The sequence below is a fragment of the Xenopus laevis genome, chromosome 2S (assembly GCF_017654675.1).
Source record: "Xenopus laevis strain J_2021 chromosome 2S, Xenopus_laevis_v10.1, whole genome shotgun sequence".
Classification (NCBI taxonomy): domain Eukaryota; kingdom Metazoa; phylum Chordata; class Amphibia; order Anura; family Pipidae; genus Xenopus; species Xenopus laevis.
Window position 1 is genome coordinate 76,252,074 of NC_054374.1, and position 25,090 is coordinate 76,277,163.

The 25,090-nt window shown below is 38.5% G+C and overlaps 1 protein-coding gene across 2 annotated transcripts in view; it reads right to left on the reverse strand.

Moving 5' to 3' along the window:
* The window catches only part of rspo1.S (R-spondin 1 S homeolog), a 106,795-nt gene that overhangs the window by 20,976 nt on the left and 60,729 nt on the right, over positions 1 to 25,090 (reverse strand). For both annotated transcript variants that reach the window (XM_018249550.2, XM_041584013.1), the window contains exon 2: positions 10,507 to 10,884. In XM_018249550.2, the coding sequence (XP_018105039.1) occupies positions 10,507 to 10,597 (91 nt within the window). In that variant the 5' untranslated portion in view covers positions 10,598 to 10,884. The remainder of the gene's footprint in view (positions 1 to 10,506; positions 10,885 to 25,090) is intronic.

Sequence of the window (25,090 nt, forward strand, 5' to 3'; positions counted from 1 at the left end):
CACGTACCTCCTCTGTCGCCTACCCCAATGTCCGGTTCCCTTCTCTTGCCGACTTTTCTCGTTTTGTGCGCTTCTGCGCATGCGCAAATTTGCGCATGCAAGCGCAATTTCGCGCATGCGCACGTGAGCGCAAATGCGCGCACGCGCACACTATACAGGCGAGTGCCGTGCCTGCCTAGGGCGTCTGCCCAGCGTGGCCCGGCACTGGACACTGCTGCATGCTGCTACTTTTTACTAATCACACAGTTAGATTCATGGTATACATGGAATTATAGGACATCCATAGGAATGAATTGCAATATAATAACCCATTGACAGATCAACAGATCCCAGGCCAACAGTCAGATCTGAATAATCTGCAAAACATGTGCATAAGGTTTAAAGGCACACAAATATTTTGGTTCCTTAAACAAAATCTATTTAAATATATGACTTTATACCCCATAACAATATAGGTCTCTTTAAAGGAGAATTAAACCCCCCCAACCAAAAGCCCCCCTCATCTTGCAGGCATTAACCCCCTCTCCCTCCCCGCGATGTGCTTTAGTGTTACAAAAAGCCTTTTAAAAATTCTGACCCTTTAATGCAGAGAAGCACATCTATACAGTCGTCATCTTGTGGATCTTCGTCTAGTCTTCAGGTCTCAACGCCGATTTGCGCATGCGTGGTTGAAGCAAATTTATGACGTGGCCCAACTGCGCATGTGTCCGCAGGCTTTGTGATGACGAAGAGACCTGAAGACTATATGAAGAGCCTGACGATAGCGATCTGGAGCTCCGCTGCACTTCTCTACATTTAAGGGTCAGAATATTTAAAAGGAGCGGGAAGGGGGGCAATGCCTGCAAGATTAGGGGGGCTTTTGGTAGTCTAGTTCTCCTATATATTTAATACAACAGCTCATATGTAAAACCATTATTATAATAATATACTTTTTAGTAGTATGTGCCATTGGGTAAAAATTGCCCTTTTAAGAAATAAGCCCCGCCCCCCCCGGAATCCTACAATTCACGGTACACACAAACAAACCACCAAAGAGCACACATGCATGTTAGGACACATGAGCCAATTAACAGACAGTTCTGTATTTGGCTTCCACACTTCTTCCTGTTATAGTTAGAGCTGCAATATTTCTGGTCAGGCGATCTCTAAAGGAGCACTTGGGTTGCCACCTGTCTGGTTTTGACCCAGACAACCCAGTGTTCAGAAGAGCTGCCTGAGTCTGAATTGCCTTATCCCCCCCCCACAACATCATTACCTCACCCCTGCAACTTCACAGCCATGCCAACTGTGACGTCAGCTCCCTCCCCCCATCCAGAAAGGGGGATTGGAAAAGGTGTCAACCCTTGGGAACACGGAATATTATAAAATGTTAGGTCAGGGGAAAATATGCAAAAGGGCAATATTTATTTAAATATATATTCCAGTTTGGCAAGGTTCTTCAATATGCCATTTAATATGATGTAACTTGTTGCTCAAGTTTTCATATTGGTGGTATCGTTTTCTTTTAACAGTCAGATCTGACTACCTATGACACCTTGTTAGTATAGAGGGTAAGTATAGTGGGTTGCCTTGTTCTTTTGTAATTAGAATCAAATTAGATTAGATTAGTCATCAAAATACTTACAGATTTACAGCCCTGAAAATTCTTGCAATCAGTGCTTCCACTCAATGAAAATCAAAACCCTTTTTTCTAGAGGTTACATACATGTTACTGCCTTTAAGCCTTATTTGTCAAGAGTGTCTTATGGAGACCTAGTGGGTTATTCATTCAGCTCTGAATTTTTCAGTTTGGACTTTTAAAGGGGAAAATAAAAAATTTTCGGAGACAAAAAAAAAAAGATTAGAATAGAAATCTGATGCTGTTAAAAGTTTTAATAAAAGTACTCCAATTCCAAATTCGAAAAAGTTGCCGTCTTCGCCAGCAAAGTCGGAAAAATTCGGATTCAATCCAGATTTTATCCGAAAAAGTCTGTGCGGATTTGGTCAGAGAACTTTTCAGATTCTGATAAATAACTTCCATAATGTTTACACTAGTATTTTTTGTTTAACATTAAAACCAATAACATACTGATAGAGCATGTTTATTAAAGTTTGAATGGTAAATTCAAATTTTTGAATTTTTTTTTTGGTCAAAATTCACAAATTCAAAATTTTAAATCAAATTTGAATTTGAATGTGACATTTAACTGTATCACATTTTGACCCTGGAAACAGTTCTAATTTGAATATTGCAATGGCAGAGGTCCGTTGAATCATTTGAAGATGTTAATAGCCTTCCTGACGTTCAAGATTATTTTCAGAGGAAAATTAGATTAGAAGTTGATTCAAATTTGATTCTAATTTTCAGGTTGTTTGTATTCAATCGAATATTAGACATTCAAGTTTTTTTCATAAATAACCTCCCATTCGAGTTGTGAGTACATTCAAATTTATTGGCATTAAAAAAAATTCCCATCATTTTGAAATTCGACCTTTGATAAATCTGCCCCTAAATACTAGAGGAGGGGAATGTAAAGTCGCAAAAAGAAAAACAATTTGCACCAATAAGAATAAAAATCCACATATCGCAATGTAATATTGTTCCTTACAACTGTTATTGCATTGCAAATTTTAATTGCGCATTGCAAATTTTAATTGCGCACTCTTAAGAAGAGCTTGAAGATGTTTTTCCTGAACGCTAATATATTGCACTGCACAGCAGTGCATCGGCGTGGAGTTCGGGAGACGGAGCAGACTGGCAAACCGGACACTCCCAAGACGGCACGCCTGTGGGGCACTTGTCTACCGCCGCCACTAACGGTACCGTACCAAGCAACCCCCTACTCTGCACTCCCGGCGATGCCACTAATGGGGCGCTGCCCAGCCCAGCGTTTACCATCCAAGATCTATCCAGGACTACAATGGCCCAGAGGAGGGCATTGCGTCCATTGCTGCAGGTCCTCCAAGCGAAGGGGATTAAGTACAAGTGGGGGTTCCCCTTTGCTTTAACAGCTTTCCACCAGGGCAAACCTGCCACTTTGAGGAATCCGGCGGATCTAGAAGGCTTTCTGAAGCGGCTCTCTTTACCCCCGATGACATTGCCTACGTGGAAGGGACCGGACTCCTGGAGATTTGCTGCGGCTGGATCGGCGAGGCCGGTTTCGGAGTGATGTCGTAGTGTAGGATCTGAGATGGTCGATTCTACTGCGAGTCCAGTGAAGCATGGTCGAGACCAACAGCCTTCATGGTTTCAGATTGACTGAACAGTTACTCTTATACAGTTACAGGTTTATGTTTCCTTCTACGCCTAATCTCCAATGACCTGGTAATGTATGGACATTCTACTATGGAGCAGTTTTGCTCGTATGGTTGATGGACATAGAGTTTTCATATACCTTTCTATCACTGTTTTTTGTTCTTTGCAAGTAGATTGCTGCTCTCTATGTCTTCCACCTCTGTTCTTTTTGGGCGCCCGTCCAATTACGCTTAGGTTTCTATTGACCCCCTACGACACCAGAGTTTTCTATGCGGCCCTTAGGGCAGGTGACGGACCACCACCCCCCCCCTAGGACACATGTAGGACAGGTACCCACCAATACGAGAATATTGTTACAGTTAGATTTGTTTGTCTTTTTGATATGTGTTTTCTTGAAATGCACCCCCTTTCCTTTTTCTTTCTTCCTTTTGGATCAGATCACAATCTTCCCTGACATGCAATTCGCTCCAGGTGTGTTGGGCCTTGGCGGTTTTGTTCCTCACAGCACGTCCTTATGGCAGGATTACGGATAACATCCATTAACTGTAGAGGCCTCAATACACCTGAGAAGCGATCTCAATTACTTTATGAGATGCATAGAGATAAGACTGATATACTCCTAGTGCAGGAAACTCATTTTAAGGTAGGGCATAGGCCCAAGTTATCCAACAAATACTTCCCGAACTGGTTTTGTAATGATAACCCGGTCGCTAAATGTAAGGGTACGGCTATAGCAATACATAAAAACTGTCACTGCACTGTGAAAGATACGAAAGTAGATGGCACTGGGTGCGTACAAGCCATCAAAATAGAAATTCAGGGGACTGTTCTAACGATCATCAATTGCTATGCCCCGAACACAGGACAGACGCAGTTTTTGGAATAAATGTTATTGCTTTTAGAGGGGTTTATAGAAGGTCAGCTCATTGTGGGAGGGGACTTTAACATGGCTTTCAACCCCCGCCTCGACACTTCGACTGGCAAGTCTAGCATTCCATTCCACCGTTTACGTCAGGCCAAACAGGTTCTTTATAAGTACCAGCTTATTGATCCCTGGAGAATCCAACACCCGACTGTCAAGGATTTCACATACTACTCCCCCCCCTTCAACCAATACAGTGATGTGTCCCATCACATCCTAGACTGGGTCTCCTTATCCGACATTAGACCGCAAACTAATTCCGATCACAACCCCGTGTTTATTGACATAAAAATTCCTGACCTCCCTACTCGCCAGTGGACCTGGCGTCTTAACGAATCCTTATTGAGGGACCAAGACTGTATGTCTGATCTGAAACAAACCATAACAAATTTTCAGCGAGACCACGAAGGGGACGACACGACCCCACTGACGAGGTGGGAGGCGTTGAAGTGTGTGCTTCGGGGCACTCTTATTAAACACGGCTCTAGACTCAAGAGGGCCAGGACACTGAGGTATAGTCAATTACTCCAGCAGATCCATGTGTTGGAGACCACACACAAGGCTGGCCTTGATGCTGAAACGTACGGTAAACTTCAACAAACCAGGCAGGAGCTTAAGGACTTGGCCCAATTCCAATACTGCAAATACGTTGAGAGGGGAAAGGGGAAGTTTTATGCTTGGGGCAATAAATGTGGTAAGCTATTGGCGAGGGTGTATAAGCAGCAGCAGCAGAATGTAAATTATATCCAAACCATCCAAACAGTTGAGGGGCAATCCACCCACCATACCAATAAGATTGCTCAGACTTTTACTCAATATTACTCTAAATTATACAACTTGAAGGCGGACCCCCTCCCTGATGAACAACAACTGAAGGATTACATAGCTGTAACCACCCATTCGCGTTTAGTAGATCCAGAAATACTAGAGGCACTGAATGGGCCCCTCCTTCAAGAGGAACTAAAACTGGCCATCTCCTCTACTCCCCAGGGAAAATGTCCCGGGCCGGACGGCTTTTCCATAGGGCTGTATAAACATTTAGGGGACTCCCTAGCATCGGTTATCCTCCCAGCATTTAACGCCATTTCTGACATGACGCCTCCCTCCCAGTCCTTCCTGGAGGCGACCATAACAGTACTGCCCAAGCCGGGTAAAGACCCGACAAACTGCGCTAGCTACCGCCCCATTTCCTTATTGAATGTTGACACAAAGCTGTACGCCAAGATGTTGGCCAACAGATTGAAGCCCTTGCTGAACATGCTTATACACACTGATCAGGTGGGGTTTGTCCCGGGTCGGGAAGCGAGAGACAACACCATCAAGACCTTCTCCGTTCTCCAATATGCTCAAAGGCGTAAAATCCCACTTATCTTGTTATCGACGGACGCGGAGAAGGCCTTTGATCGGGTAAGCTGGAAATTTCTCAGGGAATCTCTCATACAAACTGGTCTGGGGCAGTCATTTATATCTAAAGTCATGGCATTGTATACAGTCCCAACGGCTAGGATCAGGATAAATGGAACTCTATCGACAGCCTTCTCCCTCACGAATGGAACGCGCCAAGGATGCCCCTTGTCCCCCTTGCTCTATATTTTAACAATGGAACACTTGATAACTGCAATCAGGAATAATACTTTGATACAGGGCGTGACAATAGGTGACAGGGAGGTTAAAGCAGCTGCATTTGCTGATGACCTATTAGTTTATGTGAAATCCCCTTTTCTTTCAATCCCTCCACTAATGCAAGAATTAGACAGGTTCGGCCTCTATAGCAATTTTAAAATTAATATGACCAAGTCTGAGGCGTTAAATGTCTCTCTGCCCAAACCCATACTGTATATACGAATATAGACTGGTAAATAATTTTGTTAAGTCAAATAATTATAAATTACAAAAAGCTGGTAAGGATTACCTACTCCATTTTCATTGCATGAATACCCCATTTTTTTTATGACTATTGCCAGAAATATTTAATAGTCTTGTAATTCACTGATTCAGATTGTAGTGGGGAAACAGAACATATTGTTGCAACATGGATCATCCCTGATACATTACTCACTGTCTTCAGTTTCTAACTGCCACCCTGGAGGTAACCAGCAAAGAATTGCGGTTATCAAATAAATGGTCCCTCACAATGACTAATGTGGGACTGACTATTCTAGAAGACAAACTTAGAGAATTTAAAAGAAAAATTGCATTATGCTGTTAGGATTCACTGTTGAGGAAGCTAGATGCATTCTAATGACTTTTAAGAAATGGTACCTACTAAATAAAATGTAATATTAACATATTTTTAACTCATCTGCTGGCACCCAGTGCACCTGCACATACAACCCTTACCAATAGAATATTCACTATTGTGTAGTCAGTGCTTGTCATAAGAATGTAACCAGGACAAAAGCTAGGAATTGTATCCTCTAACCTTGCTTATATAACTCCAGATCACCCACTACCACAAAGTAAGTAAGTAAAAGTTTATTTATATAGCACTTTTCGAAGCATAGCTACAAAGTGCTTTACAGACAAAAATAAGTAAAATAAACATCCACTAAACAATAACTCATCATTTCATCCCCATAAAGTTGTTTTTTATGTAATAGTGCAACAACAGCAATTATTTAGTGTAATATAGCACATCCCAGGCTGAAGAGCATTGAGCCAATATAGCTAATGTTATTAAACTACATTGATTTTTAGCATTGATAATAACATTGGAGAGCAAAGCATATACAGTATCTGTCTGTTTTGTTGACTGCTGATGAGTTCTAACACAAATACTAGCTATGTAATTAGAGTCATGTTCAGTTTAACTGGTTTCAGTTTTTCTTAATGCGTAATCTAATGAAAGTGAAATGGAAATATCTATGAGTGTGAAATGAAGTGCAAACATTGAAGGCTGCTCAAGATAGAGAACTATATCATTTAGATGATTGCACTGTCAGCCCTTCCGTTCTTTAAATAGAAACGCAGCAAATGTTGCATGTGTATTAGAGTGCAAATGATGCTTCAATAATCCTCCTTTCTGCAATAGTCCACATCACTGTTAATATGGGCAGTTAATGCGATACTCATAGTTTATTAACATGTGCCACACAAACATTTGCCTTATATGTAAAAGGGTCTTTTCTGCGAGTTAACTAAAATATTATGGAAACAACACAACTAATTATGAATGAGTTGATTTCGTTTGGCTGAATTTCCATTTCTGATCTAATGATAAGCAAACAAATGCCTGGATAATTCCCTGGCCATGCTCACTTCACTGTTTCCCTTATACAAGCACTTCCGTTAGATTATACAGCATCAGGCATATCCCAGTATTCAGGAACTTGCAAAAAACACAAACAATGTGCCAATCTGGCTACTTTCTCATAACATCAATATAATCACAGGACAATGAGCAGGCTAGTGATTTAGTGTGAATATTTTCTGAAAATAATATGTGTAATTATAAAGCCAAATTATACATCACATAAATTCTGACCTGTTATATGTAGGTCAAGAGCAAACACAAAAATGACACAGAGTTTTGCATAACTACAGTTGTTATTTTTCTTAGCAATGACCATTTTGCTTTGGTACGTTCCTTTTTATACTTTTGTTCACTTATGTTGTACTCTGTATGTGTGTGTCACTGTACTTAAAGCTGAACTAAGCATTCACTGAATCATTCCACTCTAATACTCTCTTTCTGTTCCTAGAAAGCAGTTCAGGAGGGGAATGCATTTGATTACTAGAGCAACACCCTCTGGGTGAATTCAGATTTAGTCCTAACTGCCACTTACCCACACAGACCATTCTCTCTGGTATGCAATAAATGTCTGGGTACCAAATCTTGTATACAGTATTTCAACAAGTTAAGAAATACAATGTATTTCAAATTTATTGTATAATATAGATCTTGCATAGTCTGAGGAGTCCCAAGGAAAATTAGGTATGGTTTGTTACAGCAATACAGAATTATAAAAATATTCTTATTATAGGCTTATTGATTTGTTTTATGTCACATAACTTTTTTTTGTTATGCTTTTATTTACAAACAAGGCTAGTGAACAGAGCAATACGGCTTAGGCCTAGTCTGGCAGATATATAGGACATCATCATAAGGCCATTTTGTTTAAATGGAGATATAGATCTAAATATAAAAAAATAATAATATAGTGAATAAAGTACCCCCTCTTGTAAAATATAAGGATATTATAAGTTACCGAGGAGTTTCATGACCATATAAAAACACGAGGCCAAAGGCCGAGTCATGGAACTCCGAGGTAACTTATAATATCCTCATATTTTACAACTGGGGGTACTTTATTAATTATATAATACACAAGTTTCAGTGAGTCATGTGACAGAAATTACATCACTACTCACCGTTTATAACTGATGACATCACTACTCACCGTTTATAAGGATATAATTTACAAGATATTCATGGCTTTTGTGTATTATATATATATAATACACAAAAGCCATGAATATCCTGTAAATTATATCCTTATAAACGGTGAGTTCTGATATCATCAGTTATAAACGGTGAGTTCTGTCACATGACTCACTGAAATTTGTGTATTATAATAAATAAAGTACCCCCAGTTGCAAAATATGAGGATATTAGAAGTTACCTCGGAGTTCCATGACCTGTATAAAAACACTCGGCCTTCGGCCTCGTGTTTTTATATGGTCATGAAACTCCTCGGTTACTTATAATATCCTTATATTTTACAAGAGGGGGTACTTTATTCACTATATATATATATATATATATATATATTGGTGCCCATATCCTTTCAACTTTTGCTATTGGTGGAGTATGTTATATTGTGGGGGGGGGGGTATAATGACTGGCAGGCATAGTATGCCATGCTTTTCAAGCATATGTTATTGAATAACAGGAGATATTTAGAACTGCTGTAATTTAAGATTTGTCATTTGTGCACTTAGATTTAAAACCTTCAGCAAAATCCATAACATTGTAACAGTTTGTATTAATAATACAGGTATGGGATCTAATATCCAGAAACCCATTATCCAGAAACCTCCAAACTATGGAAAGGCCATCTCCCATAGACTCTATTGTATCCAAATAATCCAAATTTTTGAAAATGATTTCCTTTTTCTCTGTAATAATTTGATCCAAACTAAGAGATTACTAATCCATGTCGGAAGCAAAAACAGCCTATTGTGTTTATTTAATGTTTACATGATTTCTAGTAGTTTTAAGGTAAGAAGATCCAAATTACAGAAATATCCATTATCCAGAAAGGCCTAGGTCCCAAGTAGGGGTGGACGAAATTGACCCATTTCGTTTCGCCATATGGGCGTCTTTTCCACGCCAAAACAAGCCGAAAAAATGTGCCCATCCCTAGTCCCAAGCATTCTGTATAATAGGTGCCATGTACAATAGACCCTGGCATAGACATAAGTGCCATGTACAGTATAAGGATGATAACACTTTTAAGTTGACACGCTTAAGAAATTTTATATCATAAGATGTTTATTGTAAATGATTATATATATATATATATATATATATATATATATATATATATATATATATATATATATATATACATATATATATATATATTTTTTTTTTTTAATATCCATTACAGTTATAGTTTGAAACACACACACACAAATATAATACAGGCATGCAGTTCTCTCATTCCATTTCTAAGAACCCATCTTAAAGGGGAGCTATCGTGAAAATGGAAATTTAATATAAACTTCCTAATAGTAAAATAGGAAACCTTCTAAATCAATTCAAATTCTGCATTGGTTCAGGAATAATCAAGTTTATATTCACTTCTCCTCTCTCAGCATCTGTTTCTCTTCATTCTATCTTCTTGCAGCAGTTGGGTGTCAGATGAATGATCCAATATATCTTATAGGGGGGGCTCCCTTTCCTAGCAGATGTATTAGAGCTCACTCAAACAACAGATTTCAAACAACAAAATATTTGACTTTTGCACAAATTCTGCATGTAGAGAGACAGGATTTCTGGTGATTTTAATAGTGAGCTCTTCTAGGCAAAAGGAGCCGTCCTATGCAAAAGGAGCCGTCCTATAAGATATATTGGATCGTTCATCTGACACCCAACTCCGGAATCAAACAGAATGAGGAGAATAGATGCTGAGAGAGGAATAGTGAAGATAAACTTGATTATTTTAGAAACAGTACAGAATTTTTAATTGGTTGTATTTAGATAGTTTCTTATTTCAGATGAAGTTACTATTACATTTTCATTTTCGCGAAAAGTTTCCCTTTAATGACACCACTATTTGAAATTCGTGATATAAAGAAAATGCATATAGAAGAGTCTCAGTGATTAACAGGGTGTGACACTTACTTCTCCTATGTCGCCTCCCCTTCACAAACTTGTTGCTGTCTGCAATATCCATCAAGATCAAGACAAGCACAGCAAACAGTCCAAACTGCATAGTAACTCTCCAGTACTAAGTACCCGCAAAGCTGGCTGATTGGAGGGAGTAAATTCCACCCTTGTGGCAGTCTCAGTAATAGACTTTGATCAGAAATGCAAGTCTGTACATGACTGGTACAGGATCATCTCTGAAAACCATAGCAGTTGCCTCAGACTTAGGAGGTGACAGGTAACATGGTTCTGCTTTCATCCTTGTAGGGACCACAGGAGTTTGGATCCAGTTCCATTGAGTATGACAGGAAAGGTATGACACAAGACAGAGTATACAGAACTTTCCACAGCTACCTGCACAGATCAGAAGATAAATAAATTATCAGTACATTGTAATTTTTATTTTTGTTAAGGCAAAACAGTAACCAATTATTTCATACTGGAATAATATTTTTTTTAAAAAATAATTTTCATTCTTCAAAAGTTAACATAAAACATTTAGGGGCAGATTTCACATGGTGAACCATGTGTGGTCAGTATGTATCTGTTTTTTAAAATGTGAGTACTAATAAACTAATTGTTTTTACTGCATTCAAGCCTCGGGACATATATCTTTTGATATAAACATTTTGTGCAGATTTATCAAAGGTCGAGGTGAATTTTCAAATGAAAAAAATTAGAATTTTGAGCTACTTTTTGTGTACTTCGACTAGGAAATATGCGATTCGAATTTGAAAAAAATTCAAAAATTCAAATATTGAAATGTATCATGTACTGTCTCTTTAAAATTCGACTTTGACCATTCACCATCTAAAACCTGGCAAATTGCTGTTTTAGCCTATGGGGGACCTCCTAGAACCTATTTGAAGTCAATTGGTGGACTTTGAAAAATCAAAGTTTTTTTGGGGGATCGAATTTGATTGAATGTGCTATTCTTTCGATTTGAACGATTCAAATCCGGCCGAATACGGACCTATTCGATCAAAAACTGACCTATTCCACCAAAAAAAAACTTCAACTTGATTTCGGTTGGTCTTTTTGAATTCGGTTTTCGAAGTTTTTTCAATTAGAAATTTTTCAATTAGATAAATCTGCCCCTTAAAGTCATGTGTGCTTGTGTCACAAATAATATACATCCTCTTCTTCCAACATGGGTGAGTTACCTTGTATTCATAATGGACACATTTAGTTTCTAATGAAGCCAGAGCGTAGCTAGTCACATACGAGTCGGCACCTATTAACAGATACCATACATTCCTGTGTTTCTTTGTACCTCTGTGATCGTTTTACTTGTTACGCACATTATTCCATAACTTTAAGTATATGGTCTGAGATAATGGGATTTAAAAGTCAGTGACATTAACCCTTGGCTACACCATTTAATGTACTTTGCACACATATTATCTCTAGTTGTGTCAACATATTTCTTTCTTGTTATAACCAGCAGTTGGCACTTTAAGGCAATAAAGGCATGTCTGTAATAATAATGCACAGAGTATTCAATAGATTATAGGACCCATCATTCCTAAGGTTGGATTCAATTTAGGCAACTCTTTCCTTGCAAATGAAGAAGCAGAAAAGAACACGTTATGCTGTAGCTTTGGGAGTGTGCACACCAGGATTAACTACATCAATAAGGACAGAGACAAATGCTCAGATTTGGGGAGATTTGGTGACATCTAACAAACTAACAACAATGTTACAGATATATGAAAAAATAACATTACATAACAGTGACCCTGTCATAGTCCCCGAAATACCCAATAAAGCAAATATCCCATATGTAGGCTTGGGAAAATTTGACCCGTTTCGATTCACCAAAAATTTGCCATTGGCGAAATGTCGCTGACGCCCGTTAAAGTCTATGCGGCAAATTTACTAAAGTGCTGGCGTAAATTCGCTAGTGAAGTGGACCTACTCTAGCGCTACTTCGCACCCTTACGACAGGCGAAGTTGCGCTATGGCAAAGGAACGTAACTATGCTAATTCACTAAGTTGCGGATTTTCATGAACGTTACCTCTTGCGCCAGACTTCACCACCTCAGACCAGGTGAAGTGCAATAGAGTAGATAGGGACTGCTCCAAAAAAAAGTTGACATTTATTCTAAGTCACAAAAAATGTCTTTTTTAAGGGTGATGTGCTGAAAAAGAGCGATTTTTTTTTTTAGGTTACCCTCTTCCCCCCTACATTTGATAACATATGGCACCTAAACTATACTGTGGGCACTGACACTTGAGAAAGGGCAATTACAGCCCGAAACATGTCGTGTGCAGCAGCTTAAATAAATATTAATCACAAGCAGCTAATCTGCGTTTGAGTGCTCTCCTCTTTCCCACTAAAAGTTTTATACTGTGGGCACATGTGTAGGGCATTAGAAAACATTTATTAAGGTTCCCTAGCCTTGTGCAGTGTAATGTGTTTTCCATATAAGGCCATTGTACTTTAACTGCACGTCGTATGCAAATTTCCGATCACTAGCGTAACTTCGAACCGATGATAGTAACATCGCTAGCGCAACTTTGCAAATGATCGGTAACTTGTGCACAACTGTGGATCTTCGTGAATTTGCGCAGCCCTGGCGAATCTACGCCTGGCAAAGTGCGGCAAAGCCGACACTTGCGCAACCTCGATGGTAAGTAAATTTGCCCCTATGGGTGACGAGCGTCATTTTTTTTTTTTTGAAGCACAACGCCATACAAGTCTATGGGAGTCATTGCTGCGGCGAAACAAGGCGAAAACATTCGCCAATCCCTACCCATATGTCCTATTTTAACCATACTTTGATTTTACTGCTTTTCCCCCACCCTCAACTTTATGGTGGCACAGTCTGAGAACTTCTAACCAACATCATAAAACCATTCTACTTATATTTACATACAGTAGTTCACAAAAATATCTTCAGTTGTTTATGAAAAAAAATGCCTAGTTTGTGGTTAATACTTTTAAAATACAATGGAACCAACTAAAGGTAGGCAGGTGAGAGTGGAGGCTGAACTGAACTGTGAGCTAACCTTGTGGTGGTCAGGATGATGGCATTCTGAGTTGTGAGAGAGAGACTGTTATATAGTTTTGACGCCATATGAAGACAAACACTTTGATGATGTGTTTTTCAGTTAACTACAGTAAATGCAAAGTCATTTTCTTTTTGTATTTTTGTATCCCTGTCACACTGCATAAGAATCCCACTTGTCTACCATTATAAAAGCTAAACTTCTCACAATACGAATTGTGAGAAGTAGTTAAAAAATACCTGTCTTATTCTTTGGCCTTGCCACATCTGCAGTACATACATTACTTGGTAAAAACCAGAATCAGAATACTACCAAGGGTCTCATTTATCAGTAGTGGGCACATTCTCACCTGGGCAGTGACCCCTGTAAACCAATTACATTTTTGCTTGTCCTACCTGCAGCTGTCTGAAAAGATCTAGGAAGTGACTGATTACTTTGGGTTGCTAAAGCAGTCCTATAATTTGCAGCATTAGCGGTAGTTTCTAGAAATGTCTGTTTTAACTTCAATTTTGAAATTTGACGTTAGTTTTCCAAGTGTCTTCAGCCATATGACTTGTGCTCTAACAAACTTCAGTCACCCTGCTCTGCAAGTTGGAATGATATCATGCCCCCTTCCTTCCACCCCACCCCCATTAGCCTATCAACAGAAAAATGAGCAGGTAACAGGATAATGGCTCCCTGACACAAGCTTCCATATCCCTAGTGGCAGATATGAGAATAGGACTCAGTAGAAAAATTCTAAGGGGGTTATTAACTAAACTCCCAATGAAACAATTCCGAAAAATTTGTGATTTTTTTGTATAAAATCGGACTTTTAAAAAAATCATGAATTTTTCGGAATTTATTTTGTAATGGAAAAAGTCAGAATCAGAAATTCTGGCATCTCAGACCTGTCGAGGTTGCATATAAGGAAGAAATCCGAAAAAATCTTGAAATTTAGATTTTTTTTCCCCTTGGGAAAATTTTAATTTAAATTTGTTAAGCAGAAAAACCTGTGCAGATTAGATCGGAGTTTTTGGCAAAACATGTTGAGATAAATTCGAACTTTGATACACTGAGTAGATTAAACAATATTTTATCTGAAAGCAGTTTCATTGTGCAGTGCTGGAATATTTCTTAAAGCACAAGATCAGTCACAATGGCTGTGATGTGATGTTTTTTGCTTAAATAAATACTTTTTTACTACATCAGTCTACGAAGTGTGTTCTGGTATGTGCCAGCCCTTCATTATCTATTTGCAATAAATTATTTGCAATGTATGCAGTGTGATTTAGTAATAAAAACCTCACCATAAAAATCATGACAAAATCTATTCAAGGAACATTCTCATTTTCTAATTTAAGCCTTTAATATATGACTTAGCACTTATTTAATTTACTTTGTAATTGTCATTCTGGTGATCTAGCACTTCTCTAAACACCGTTGACTCGATTTATAAAGTGTTAATTACTATCATTTCATATTAGGACATCTCTACTTTTATTCTGTGTGCAGATATCCTCGTTTGAATGCATTCAAAATAACTTTGAAGGCTTTGTCAGCACTACGCACTTGCAACAACAGATGTTACCATGTTATATAAAGAATTTTGTAGACTGCAGTTAACATTTATACTGACTGCAAATATCAAATGAGATTTAGACTTAATATTTTAATTTTCAAGCATTAAGTACACATTTCAGTTATTACAGACTCTTTAGTCTTTTACAAACCACTCATTACAGTCCAGTATCCCTATACCTGTACCTGCTATAAAAATGCAAATTCACGCAGCAAGATTGACAGATGCCATTTCTCAAACCCCCCGTTCCTACCCCTGTTCAGCAAGAAGGAAGGTAAACAGGGAAGCCATGCATGACTTTGCCACCTTTATCAGAAAAATGACCTGAGAACCTCCTGCAAGTAATAGGTTAAGGCCTTAAAAACATATACAGTACTGTTTTACTGAAGTACTAGCATAAGAGCTAAACCAAACCCAGTGAATTATAATATAAAAAACAGAATATGATCTTAGCATCTTGGCAAGTGGAACTCTGGACTTGTTTAACTGAGATGTCATAACAACGCTGGTGTTCTGCAAGGGGATCAATTAAATGTTTAGGAAAGGCTTAGTGAAAGACTTACTTGCTCATGTCTTGTCTCCACTGGTCTTGTAATTCCCAATCTGCAGTTGATCAACTATATGACCTGATACATATATATATATTTATTGTATCACGCTAGTATACTGCCATGATATAAATATATTTTTAAGAAGACTTAAGAGCGTGCTTTTACTACATTATAGTTGTATAATACACAAAAGTCATGAATGGCATTTACATTATTGTTGGAAAATAACAGACAGAGATTGTTTCAGTGCATGTTACTTAATGCAGGGAGGGTCTATCGTTGCTTAGCAATGTGATGTAATGTTTGACCTGTTACCCTGTGTAATTTTCTTCTTCCTCTTCCTGTGTATGCTCTCTATGAAAAGTTCATGTTGCACACATGTTATGCTGAAGTGTTTATGCTGAGTTCTATAAAGCAACCAAGTTACTATTCACACAGAAGTTAGTTGGTGTGTCTGTCCTCACTTACAGAGAAGCTGCACATGCAGTTCAGATCAGCTCTCTGCTAACAATTATATCCTTATAAATGGTGACTAGTGATGTCATCTGGTATAAACTGTAGTAGTAGTGATGTCATTTTTGTCACACTAAACTTGTGTATTATAATAAATAAACTATCCCTTGTTGGAAAATATGAGGATATTAGAAGTAACCATGGAGTTCCATGACCTGGAACTCCTCAGTGACTTATAATATCCTTATATTTTACAATAGGGAGCACTTACTTTATTCACTATATAATATACAGGAGCCCTGAATATCTAGTAAATTATTTCCGTATAAATGGTGCTTGGTGATATCATCAGTTATAATTCGCTTCATGCTTCTATATGGTCATGGAATTCCTCAGTGAATTAAAATATTCCTACATTCAACAATAGGATATATATATATATATATATATATATATATATATATATATATATATATATATATATATATATATATATATATATATATATATATATATTGTAAGCGAAACCCAAGGCCCCAGCACAGATTTCAGCACATAAATGGAGACTGACCACCTTGTAGACTTTAAATTTCCGCTTTGCTGGCTTATTTTCAAAACAACAAAACTTCAAGCCACTGGCTTCACATGGGGGAATCACATAACATAACCAGTCCCGCTTTACACCCTCACTGGTGTTCTCTTTACTCACGTTTAAGTTTTAGCCCTCACTGGCTTTCAGCGGACCACAAATCCCAGAATCCTCTCTGGGCACACTTGAGACACTTGTCTCCTGGGAGTGGTTTCTCTGGTCCTCTACCAGCCCTTTGGAGCTCTCTCCAACTCAGGGGAATAACACACTAATTCCCTGGTGCTCACCAGCACTCCTTCTGTGGCCCCTCACCCTCCCTGGGGGGGGGGGAAGCAGCAGCAGCCCTGAGGTGTTGCTCCACACCTCTTTTTTTTTTTTTTTTAAAGGTTAATTTTTATTGAATTTTAACAACATAAAATCAGAAAGAAGAAAAGCAAGTAAGAAGAAAAGAAGGGAAAAGTGGGGAGAAGAGGTATGGCTGAAAAAGCAACTATCAATGGTTGGTCAAGGTGGCTGGCGAGTCGAGCCAAGGGTTCCAAATATTCTCAAACTTCTTTGGGCATCCTCGTGCCAAGTACGTAAGCTTGTACAGTTCCAGTTGCGAATTAACCAGTCCAATCCATCTACTCAGAGATGGTGGCGATGGGCCCATCCAGTGCAGGGCAATGACTTTCTTTGCGTAAAAGAAGAGCAACCGCATCAGGCATCTAGTGTTTACTCTGCGCATCAGGCATCTAGTGTTTACTCTGACACCTCTTTTTAACTATCCTGAATTAACTAATTACTTAGATAGCTACCTAGTTTAGCCTACCAAACCTTACATAGAGCAAGGGATGGAAGCCAACCCTACACTCTCCCATCCACTCCAGGGACCCATAATCCAGCTTTTACTGAGCCGGTTCATACTTTAGACTGCTTTACTAGCTGCAGCAATACAGTTTTCCCTGGAGTTTAGATTTTAGCAGCTTAATACTGGTGAAATACACACAATATAGTGCCCTTTAGACACCCATATCTTACAATATACAGTATATATATATATATATATACAGTATATATATATATATATATATATATATATATATATATATATATATATATATACACACATACATATATATATACACATACATATATACACACATACTGTAGATATATAGTCATATGAAAAAGTCTTAATTCTTTGGCTGAGCTTTCAAATTAGCAAATTCCTTTTAATATATAACATTAAATTTGGCCACCCCAACAGAGATATTACATCAATACTTGGAGGTTGAGCCTCCTTTTGCAAATGTAACAGCCTCTAGACGCCTCCTACAGTATACAGTGGTATTTTTAACCATTCGTCCATACAAAATCTCTCCAGTTCAGTTAAATTTGATGGCTAACGAACATGGTCAGCATGCTTCAAATCATCCCATAGATTTTCCATGATATTCAAGTCGGGACTGTGAGGACCATTCCATAATATTGTACTTCTCCCTCTGCATAAATGCCTTTGTAGATTTCGAAGTGTGTTTAGGGTCATTGTCTTGTTGGAATATCCAACCCCTGCGTAAATTCAACTTTGTGACTGATGCTTGAACATTATCCTGAAGAATTTGTTGATATTGGTTGAATTCATCTGACCTTCAACTTTAACAAGGGCCCCAGTCCCTGAATCAGCCACACAGCCCCACAGCATGATGGAAGCTCCACCAAATTTGACAGTAGGTGGCAGGTGTTTTTCTTGGAATGTGCTGTTCTTCTTCCTTTTTGTTATGACCAAATAACTACATTTTTGTCTCATCAGTCCAAAGCACTTTGATCCAAATGACCGTGGCTTGTCATAATGAGCTTTTTCATACAACAAGCGACTCTGTTTGTGTTTGCATGAGTGTAGAAAGGGCTTCTTTTTCATTACCCTGCCATACAGATGTTCTTTGGACAAATTGCTCTGAACTGTAGAACGATGTACAGATACTTCATCTGCAGCAAGATGTTCTTGCAGGTCGTTGGAGGTGATCTATGGGTTGTCTGTAACCATTCTCGCAATCCTCCGCATATGTCACTCCTGTATTTTTCTTGGCCTGCCAGACCTGGATTTTATAGTAACTGTGCCTGTGGCCTTCCATTTCCTGATTGCATTCCTTATAGCTGAAACTAACAGTTTAAACCTCTGAGATAGCTTTCTTCCTCTAAACCATAATACTGAACAATCTTTGTTTTCAGTTCTTTTGAGAGTTGCTTTGAGAATCCCATGCTGTCACTCTTCAGAGAGTCAAAACAGAAGCACAACTTGCAATTGGCCACCTTAAATACCTTTTCTCATGATTGGACATACCTGCCTATGAAGTTCAAAGCTGAACGAGCTAATCCAACCAATTTGGCATTGCCAGTAATCAGTATTGAGCAGTTACATGCATTCAAATTAGCAAAATTACAAGGGTACCCACATTTTTGCACCGCCAGTTTTTTTTACATTTGATTTAATTCTATACAAATGAATACTGCTTCACTAAAAATCTTTGTTTAGTAAACACCCCAGTACTCAGATGTTCCTGGGAAATGAAAGACATATCACTGTTATCGTTTTTGTTGAAAGTGGAGTAAAAAGTGAGAGGGGTTCCCAAACTTTTTCATATGACTGTATATATTATACACGCACACATATATAGCAAAATCAACAATAACTCACTGATTTTGTTCATTAAGCTGGCCATAGACGCAAAGATCTCATCGTACGAATCGAGGATACGTACGATTTTCGGAACGTGTGTGGAGAGTACCGTCATTTTTCGTCCGGCGGAGATCGGTCGTTTGGTCGATCGGACAGGTTAGAAAATTTCTGTCGGCTGCTGATAATATCTCTGCATGTATTGCCGATCGTACGATTTTCAGTGGGAGACTGTCACTAGCTTTGTCTATCGTACGATTGCTGTCAGGGGCAGAACATCGGCTGATCTGTTCTTTAACTACTTTATTTGGTCGGAATGTTAAGACTTTGATCTGAATGGTTAGTGGCAGGTCGGGAGATGGGAAAGTCCGATCGTACATTGATTCGTACAATCGGATCTTTGCATCTGTGGCCAGCTTTAGTCAGAGCAGTCTGGTTCACTGGCAGTCTGGCTGCACAGAACCTGTTCATTACAGCAAGGTTTTAGCCCCACTTAGGGGGTTATTTATCATACTTCGAATATAAAAATCACAAAAAAAAAATCCGACTTTTTCGGAATTTATTATTCCATGAGGCTGAGGACACACGTGCTCAAAGGAGGACGTGCGTGCGCAAAGGTGGACAGGTGTGCGTCTCCTTTTTCAGTGGAGGACTAGGGGTAGGCTGCTTATGAGGTATATGCCTGGGTCCCAAAGCTTTGCACCCTAGGCATGTGCCTCTTCTGCCTACCCCTAGTTCTGGCCCTGCTCTTCAATTAACACACATTCATTCTTCTTAAACCAAAATAGACTGGCCCACAATTCCTCAGTGAATACCTAGGAAACCTGCTCAGCCATATTAGGTCATAAATCCAAATATTTCACAATCTTTCTGTTTTCTCCTCCACCATTTCGTCCTCACTTCCTGGACATATGGTTCACTCACAACCCCACCCCTTTATCTCTGGTGATAACCAATGCAACCTGATTGAACACTGCTCCCGGCATTTTGCATATATGCTTTGTTTTATAGAGCATTCAGGGAGAACAATACCTTGCCTCTAGGGTTTGTTCTGTTGCTGTAGATCCTACAAGCATACAACATCTTTTGGAACATTTGAAAATGGAAAGGTATCATTATAAAAAACTTGTGACGTCCTGCCAGGATTTGAGGTAGTTGAGGGCCAGGCCCAAAGCCAAAGGTGGTTATCGGCAGAAAAACCACACCTAGACAGGAATCCAGTCACTCCCCTGGAGTTTGGGTTTGCCAGACATGACAACACTCTCTGGGATACTCTAAGTGCTAAAATAGTATGGACGCTGAAATTCTTCAAAAATTTGAAAAAGTTGGAAGTTCAGCATCACAAAAGCTGTCTGTGTATAATGCTGTGTAATATAAAAGCTTGATCTGGAAATAAATAGTGCTTATGGAGCCTTTATCTCAACATGTGTTTGTCCCATTTTTCATATTCCTTTTACATCTTCATCCATCTCCATCCTATTTTACTTCGCTTTTCTTTCTCTCTTACAGCTCTTCTCTTTACCATCTTATTCCGCTCTTCTTCTGCCTCTTCTCACAAGCTTAGCTCTCGTATCTGCTTTCACCAACTCCTCTCACTCAAAGTAACCCAGTTGCTCCTACTACATGCCATCTTACTTTACTGGAGGTTCTACTTCATTTTCTCTCTGCCTCACCCTTCTTGACTACCTGCTTGTAATGGCTTAGATTCCTTTCTTACGCAATGCTTCAACCAGCACCTTCACCTCCATATTGCCTCCTAGTACCATTCCTCATTATCTCACTTACCTCACTTATTTCACATGCCTGATCCTACCACTTTTCTTTTACTCACACCAGACTCTTTACCTATTTTAACTGCAATCCTGCTGTCTTCTTCTACTCTGCCATAATCTAATGCTGATGGGTCTCCAGGGACCTCTGTGCTCAGTTAGTCCTCGATCTGTTCAAAGCCTGAGTCTAGCTATTCTTCACAACAACTTGTTCTCTATCATTCATAATTTATTATTATTTATTTATGTATTTATTATTTATTTATTATTATTATTTTCAAATCTTAAAGTAAAAGGTAAATATGTCATACCTGTAATTGAAACTACTGAAAAGCTGAAACTGAAACTACTGAAAAACTGGCTAATGTAATACATTTTACAAAGTTTCTCTAGCAACCATAGAGGCCAATCTGATTTTTTTTTTTTTTAAACGGGTATCAGTAAATTTTACCTGATATCAGTAGCTATGGCTTGTAAGTAAACCTTGTGCAAAATTTACAACTTATAGCACTCTTAGTAGCTCAAATGTACCCTTAATGCTAAATGGTTTTCTATTCATTTAAAGGAATATTTTATGACCATATGTTAAGCATTTGTAGCAATAACCCCATGTAAGTAGCTGTAAAAGTGACAATCCTCCTTCTTTTTTCCCTTCAACATGCTTTTGATAGCTAGACCCTCATAGTTTGTGGTCTAATGGCTGATCATTCTACTTTCCCATCCAGACTAACATAAAAATATTTCCAAAACAGTGGGCACTTGGCAACTTAACCATAATCCTTAAAAAAAAAAAGAAAACTGCATGTAAAGCCTCTATACACATCTGTTATTGGTGTCACTGTTTGTTCGGGCCTTTGTCTCTCAAGTGTGCAGCAGAGCAACGGTTGCTTCGAAACAGGGCTGACTATCTCCATTTATCTTTTCCTGCACAAGCAAAATAAAGTTTTGCGTGTGACTAAACAGCTAGCATAGCTAAATGATTTTCTGTTGTCAGAGACCACAAACTGTGAGTTAAACCAGCCACATGTAAGTTAAACACTTTCTCTAGAATAAACCACCGGATAACACAAACTTCTGGAAAATACTTTTTTTGTCCTAATGTTCTGTTTCACATTTATGTCTGTACTTTTTTGTCATTTGGAATCACTATGTCAATATTTATTTTTAGAAGAATCTTAATAGACAGTCTTATTTGATGTTATTACATCTTGTGGTATTTACATGCCCTTTCAATCTAGCTTTACCACCTTCTGTTACTTTTCCTCTAAGCTTGCTTTGCCATGATCATACTTAAAGTAATCTCAAAGGTGAACAACCCCCTTTAAGGCCTTCTCTCATGGACTCCATTTTAAGCAAATCCACATTTTCTAAAATGTTTTCCTTTTTCTCTGTACAAATTAAACAGTACCTTGTACTTGATCTTAACTAAGATATAATTACTCCTTAAAAGGCAAAACAATCCTATTGGGTTCATTTAATATTTAAATGTTTTTATTATGGTCACGGTCGGCACACTAAATCCAGAACCGATGCCAAGTACCCTGGTCTCGGCTCGTGCTTCTACCTGTAGCAGCCGCCTTTGGCCTCTGGAGGAGCCCTCAGCTACTTAGATGCCGCCAGGTCTTATAACGAGAGGTGCACGGTGAGGGGTTCTGGACCAGCAGAGGGGCACAACCGGAAAGCAAATTCTTTGGGCAGAAGGTCGCGGTACAAGGTGTAAGACAGAATTGTAGTCAGATCAGACCGGGTCGGGCAGGCAGAGTACAAATGAAGTCAGGCAGGCAAGGGTCAAACCAGGAAGTCAATCAGAGGGATGAGGCAGAATCGAGGTCGAATATCAGGCAGGGGTCAAGATACTGAATGTAGAATCGTCAAAAGCCAGGCAGGGGTCACAACAGGAAAGCAGGATCAGAATAACAAACTAGCACAAAGCTCAGAAAGTACCAGGAAACAAATCCTATAATGGACAAAGTCCCACAGCCCTAATGAGCCTTAAATAGTATTAAATTTTCACGCCATTGCGCGCTGGCGTCATCACGCCAGCGTGCCTGCACCTTTAAATTGTGAAGAGGCTTGCGGCACGCGCCCTAAGGTGCCGGTGCCGAAATAGCAGAATGGCACAGCCTAGCACCCTGCCTAGGGGGTGGCAGGTGTCCCTGCCGTCCCCCCACTAGACCACCAGGTAAGATTGTTACAGTTTTAAGGTATGATATTCCAAATTACAGAAAGATCCCTTATCTGGAAAACCCCAAGTCCCGAGCATTCCGGATAACCAGGCAACATACCTGTAGTTGTTCAATATTTTTAGTATTCATGTCATGGTTGTGACACAAGTGGCCCCACAGCCCTTGGTGAACTCAACCAGCATTCTGCTGGCAACCCCTCTGAAAACAAATGGATGTTACTATAACACAACACTAGAAGAAAGAACAAGACAAGCCTTCTTGTTTTGTCACGTATCAATTTTTTGTAGCGCAAAGCAAAACGAGCAATGTGCTGAATTTTTGACACAGTTTCACAAATATTTTTGCCAGTGTCGAAAACCCATAAATTTGCAGCAATTCTGTAGATGGGGAAATCTTTCACTCATTACTATTCATGAAAGAGCATCTAATGGCATTAACAGAATTACTTATTCATGCCTAGTATTATCATGCTTTTATTATGCCCACAACATCAGCAATATTGAACTACATTAAATTAAAATTCTGTTGCCTGGAGCCAGTTACATCATTTTTAAATTCATAAGAATATTCACAGCATGAAGGTAAACAAAGTAATATACCAACTTCAGTATAAACAGCCATATAAATGTGAGAAAAATACTTCTGTGTGGAGTCATTAACAATACTTTGTATTTGTTTTGACATTTGTGTAAAAAACACTAAAAACTGTGTATTTTCCCAAAAATAGAAAACCAAGACATTCCTTCAATAAAGAGAAACTAGAAGATTTTGTGAAAATTGGGAACTTGGGGATTTTCTTAACACTTGGGGCAGATTTATGAAGCCTTGTCTGTCCAGGTTTGGACAATTGATTGCAGAAGCTGTGAGCAAGTTCCTAAACTCCCTTGAATTTTCAGTAATTGCTTGCTTTGGCTGGCTGCCTAGTTGGTTTGAATAATATGAGACAGGATCAGGAACCTAAAAAACAGACAAATACGATTTGTGCTTGTTTAAAAAAATATAGAGATTTAGCAAAGAGACCATAAATATGGTTTATTTTTGCCACCTGTTATGATTATAAATGTTCATATTTTGGAACTCCTACTTCATAAACTTTCAGTTTTTATATTTAGCAATTCATTGTAAGCCCTAATGCTTCTATAATAATGATTATAGTAATTGTAATCATGAAATATTAATGACTTTTATTTTCCTTACTTAAAGGGGAACAAGAGTGAAAATGGAAATTTAATATAAACTTCCTCATACTGAAGTAAGAAACTTTCCAAATACAATCAATTAAAGATGTTGCATTGTTTCTGAAATAATCAAGTTTATATACAAACAAAATCTAACAAAATAACTGCCTTTTGCACAAATTCTGCATGTAGACAGACAGGATTTCTGGTGATTTTAATAGAGTGAGCTCTAATACATCTCAGGCAAAAGGAGCCCCCCCCTATAAGATATATTGGATCATTCATCTGACACCACTCCAGAATGCAGACAGAATTAGGAGAAACAGATGCTGAGAGAGGAATAATGAAGGTAAACTTGATTATTTCAGAAATGGTACAGAATTTTTAATCAATTGTATTTAGGAAGATTATTATTTCAGTATTCTGAAGCTTATATTACATTTTCATTTTCACGATAGTTCTCCTTTAAGCTCTGTAAACAAAAATAACAAAAAACATTAGTGTGAGATATTTGAGGCCACTTATAATTATCACCTTGTTTTGATGTAAATATCTCTGTAAGACAACCCTTTATTAAGTTTAGTAAACAAGGTTTACAAGAAGTG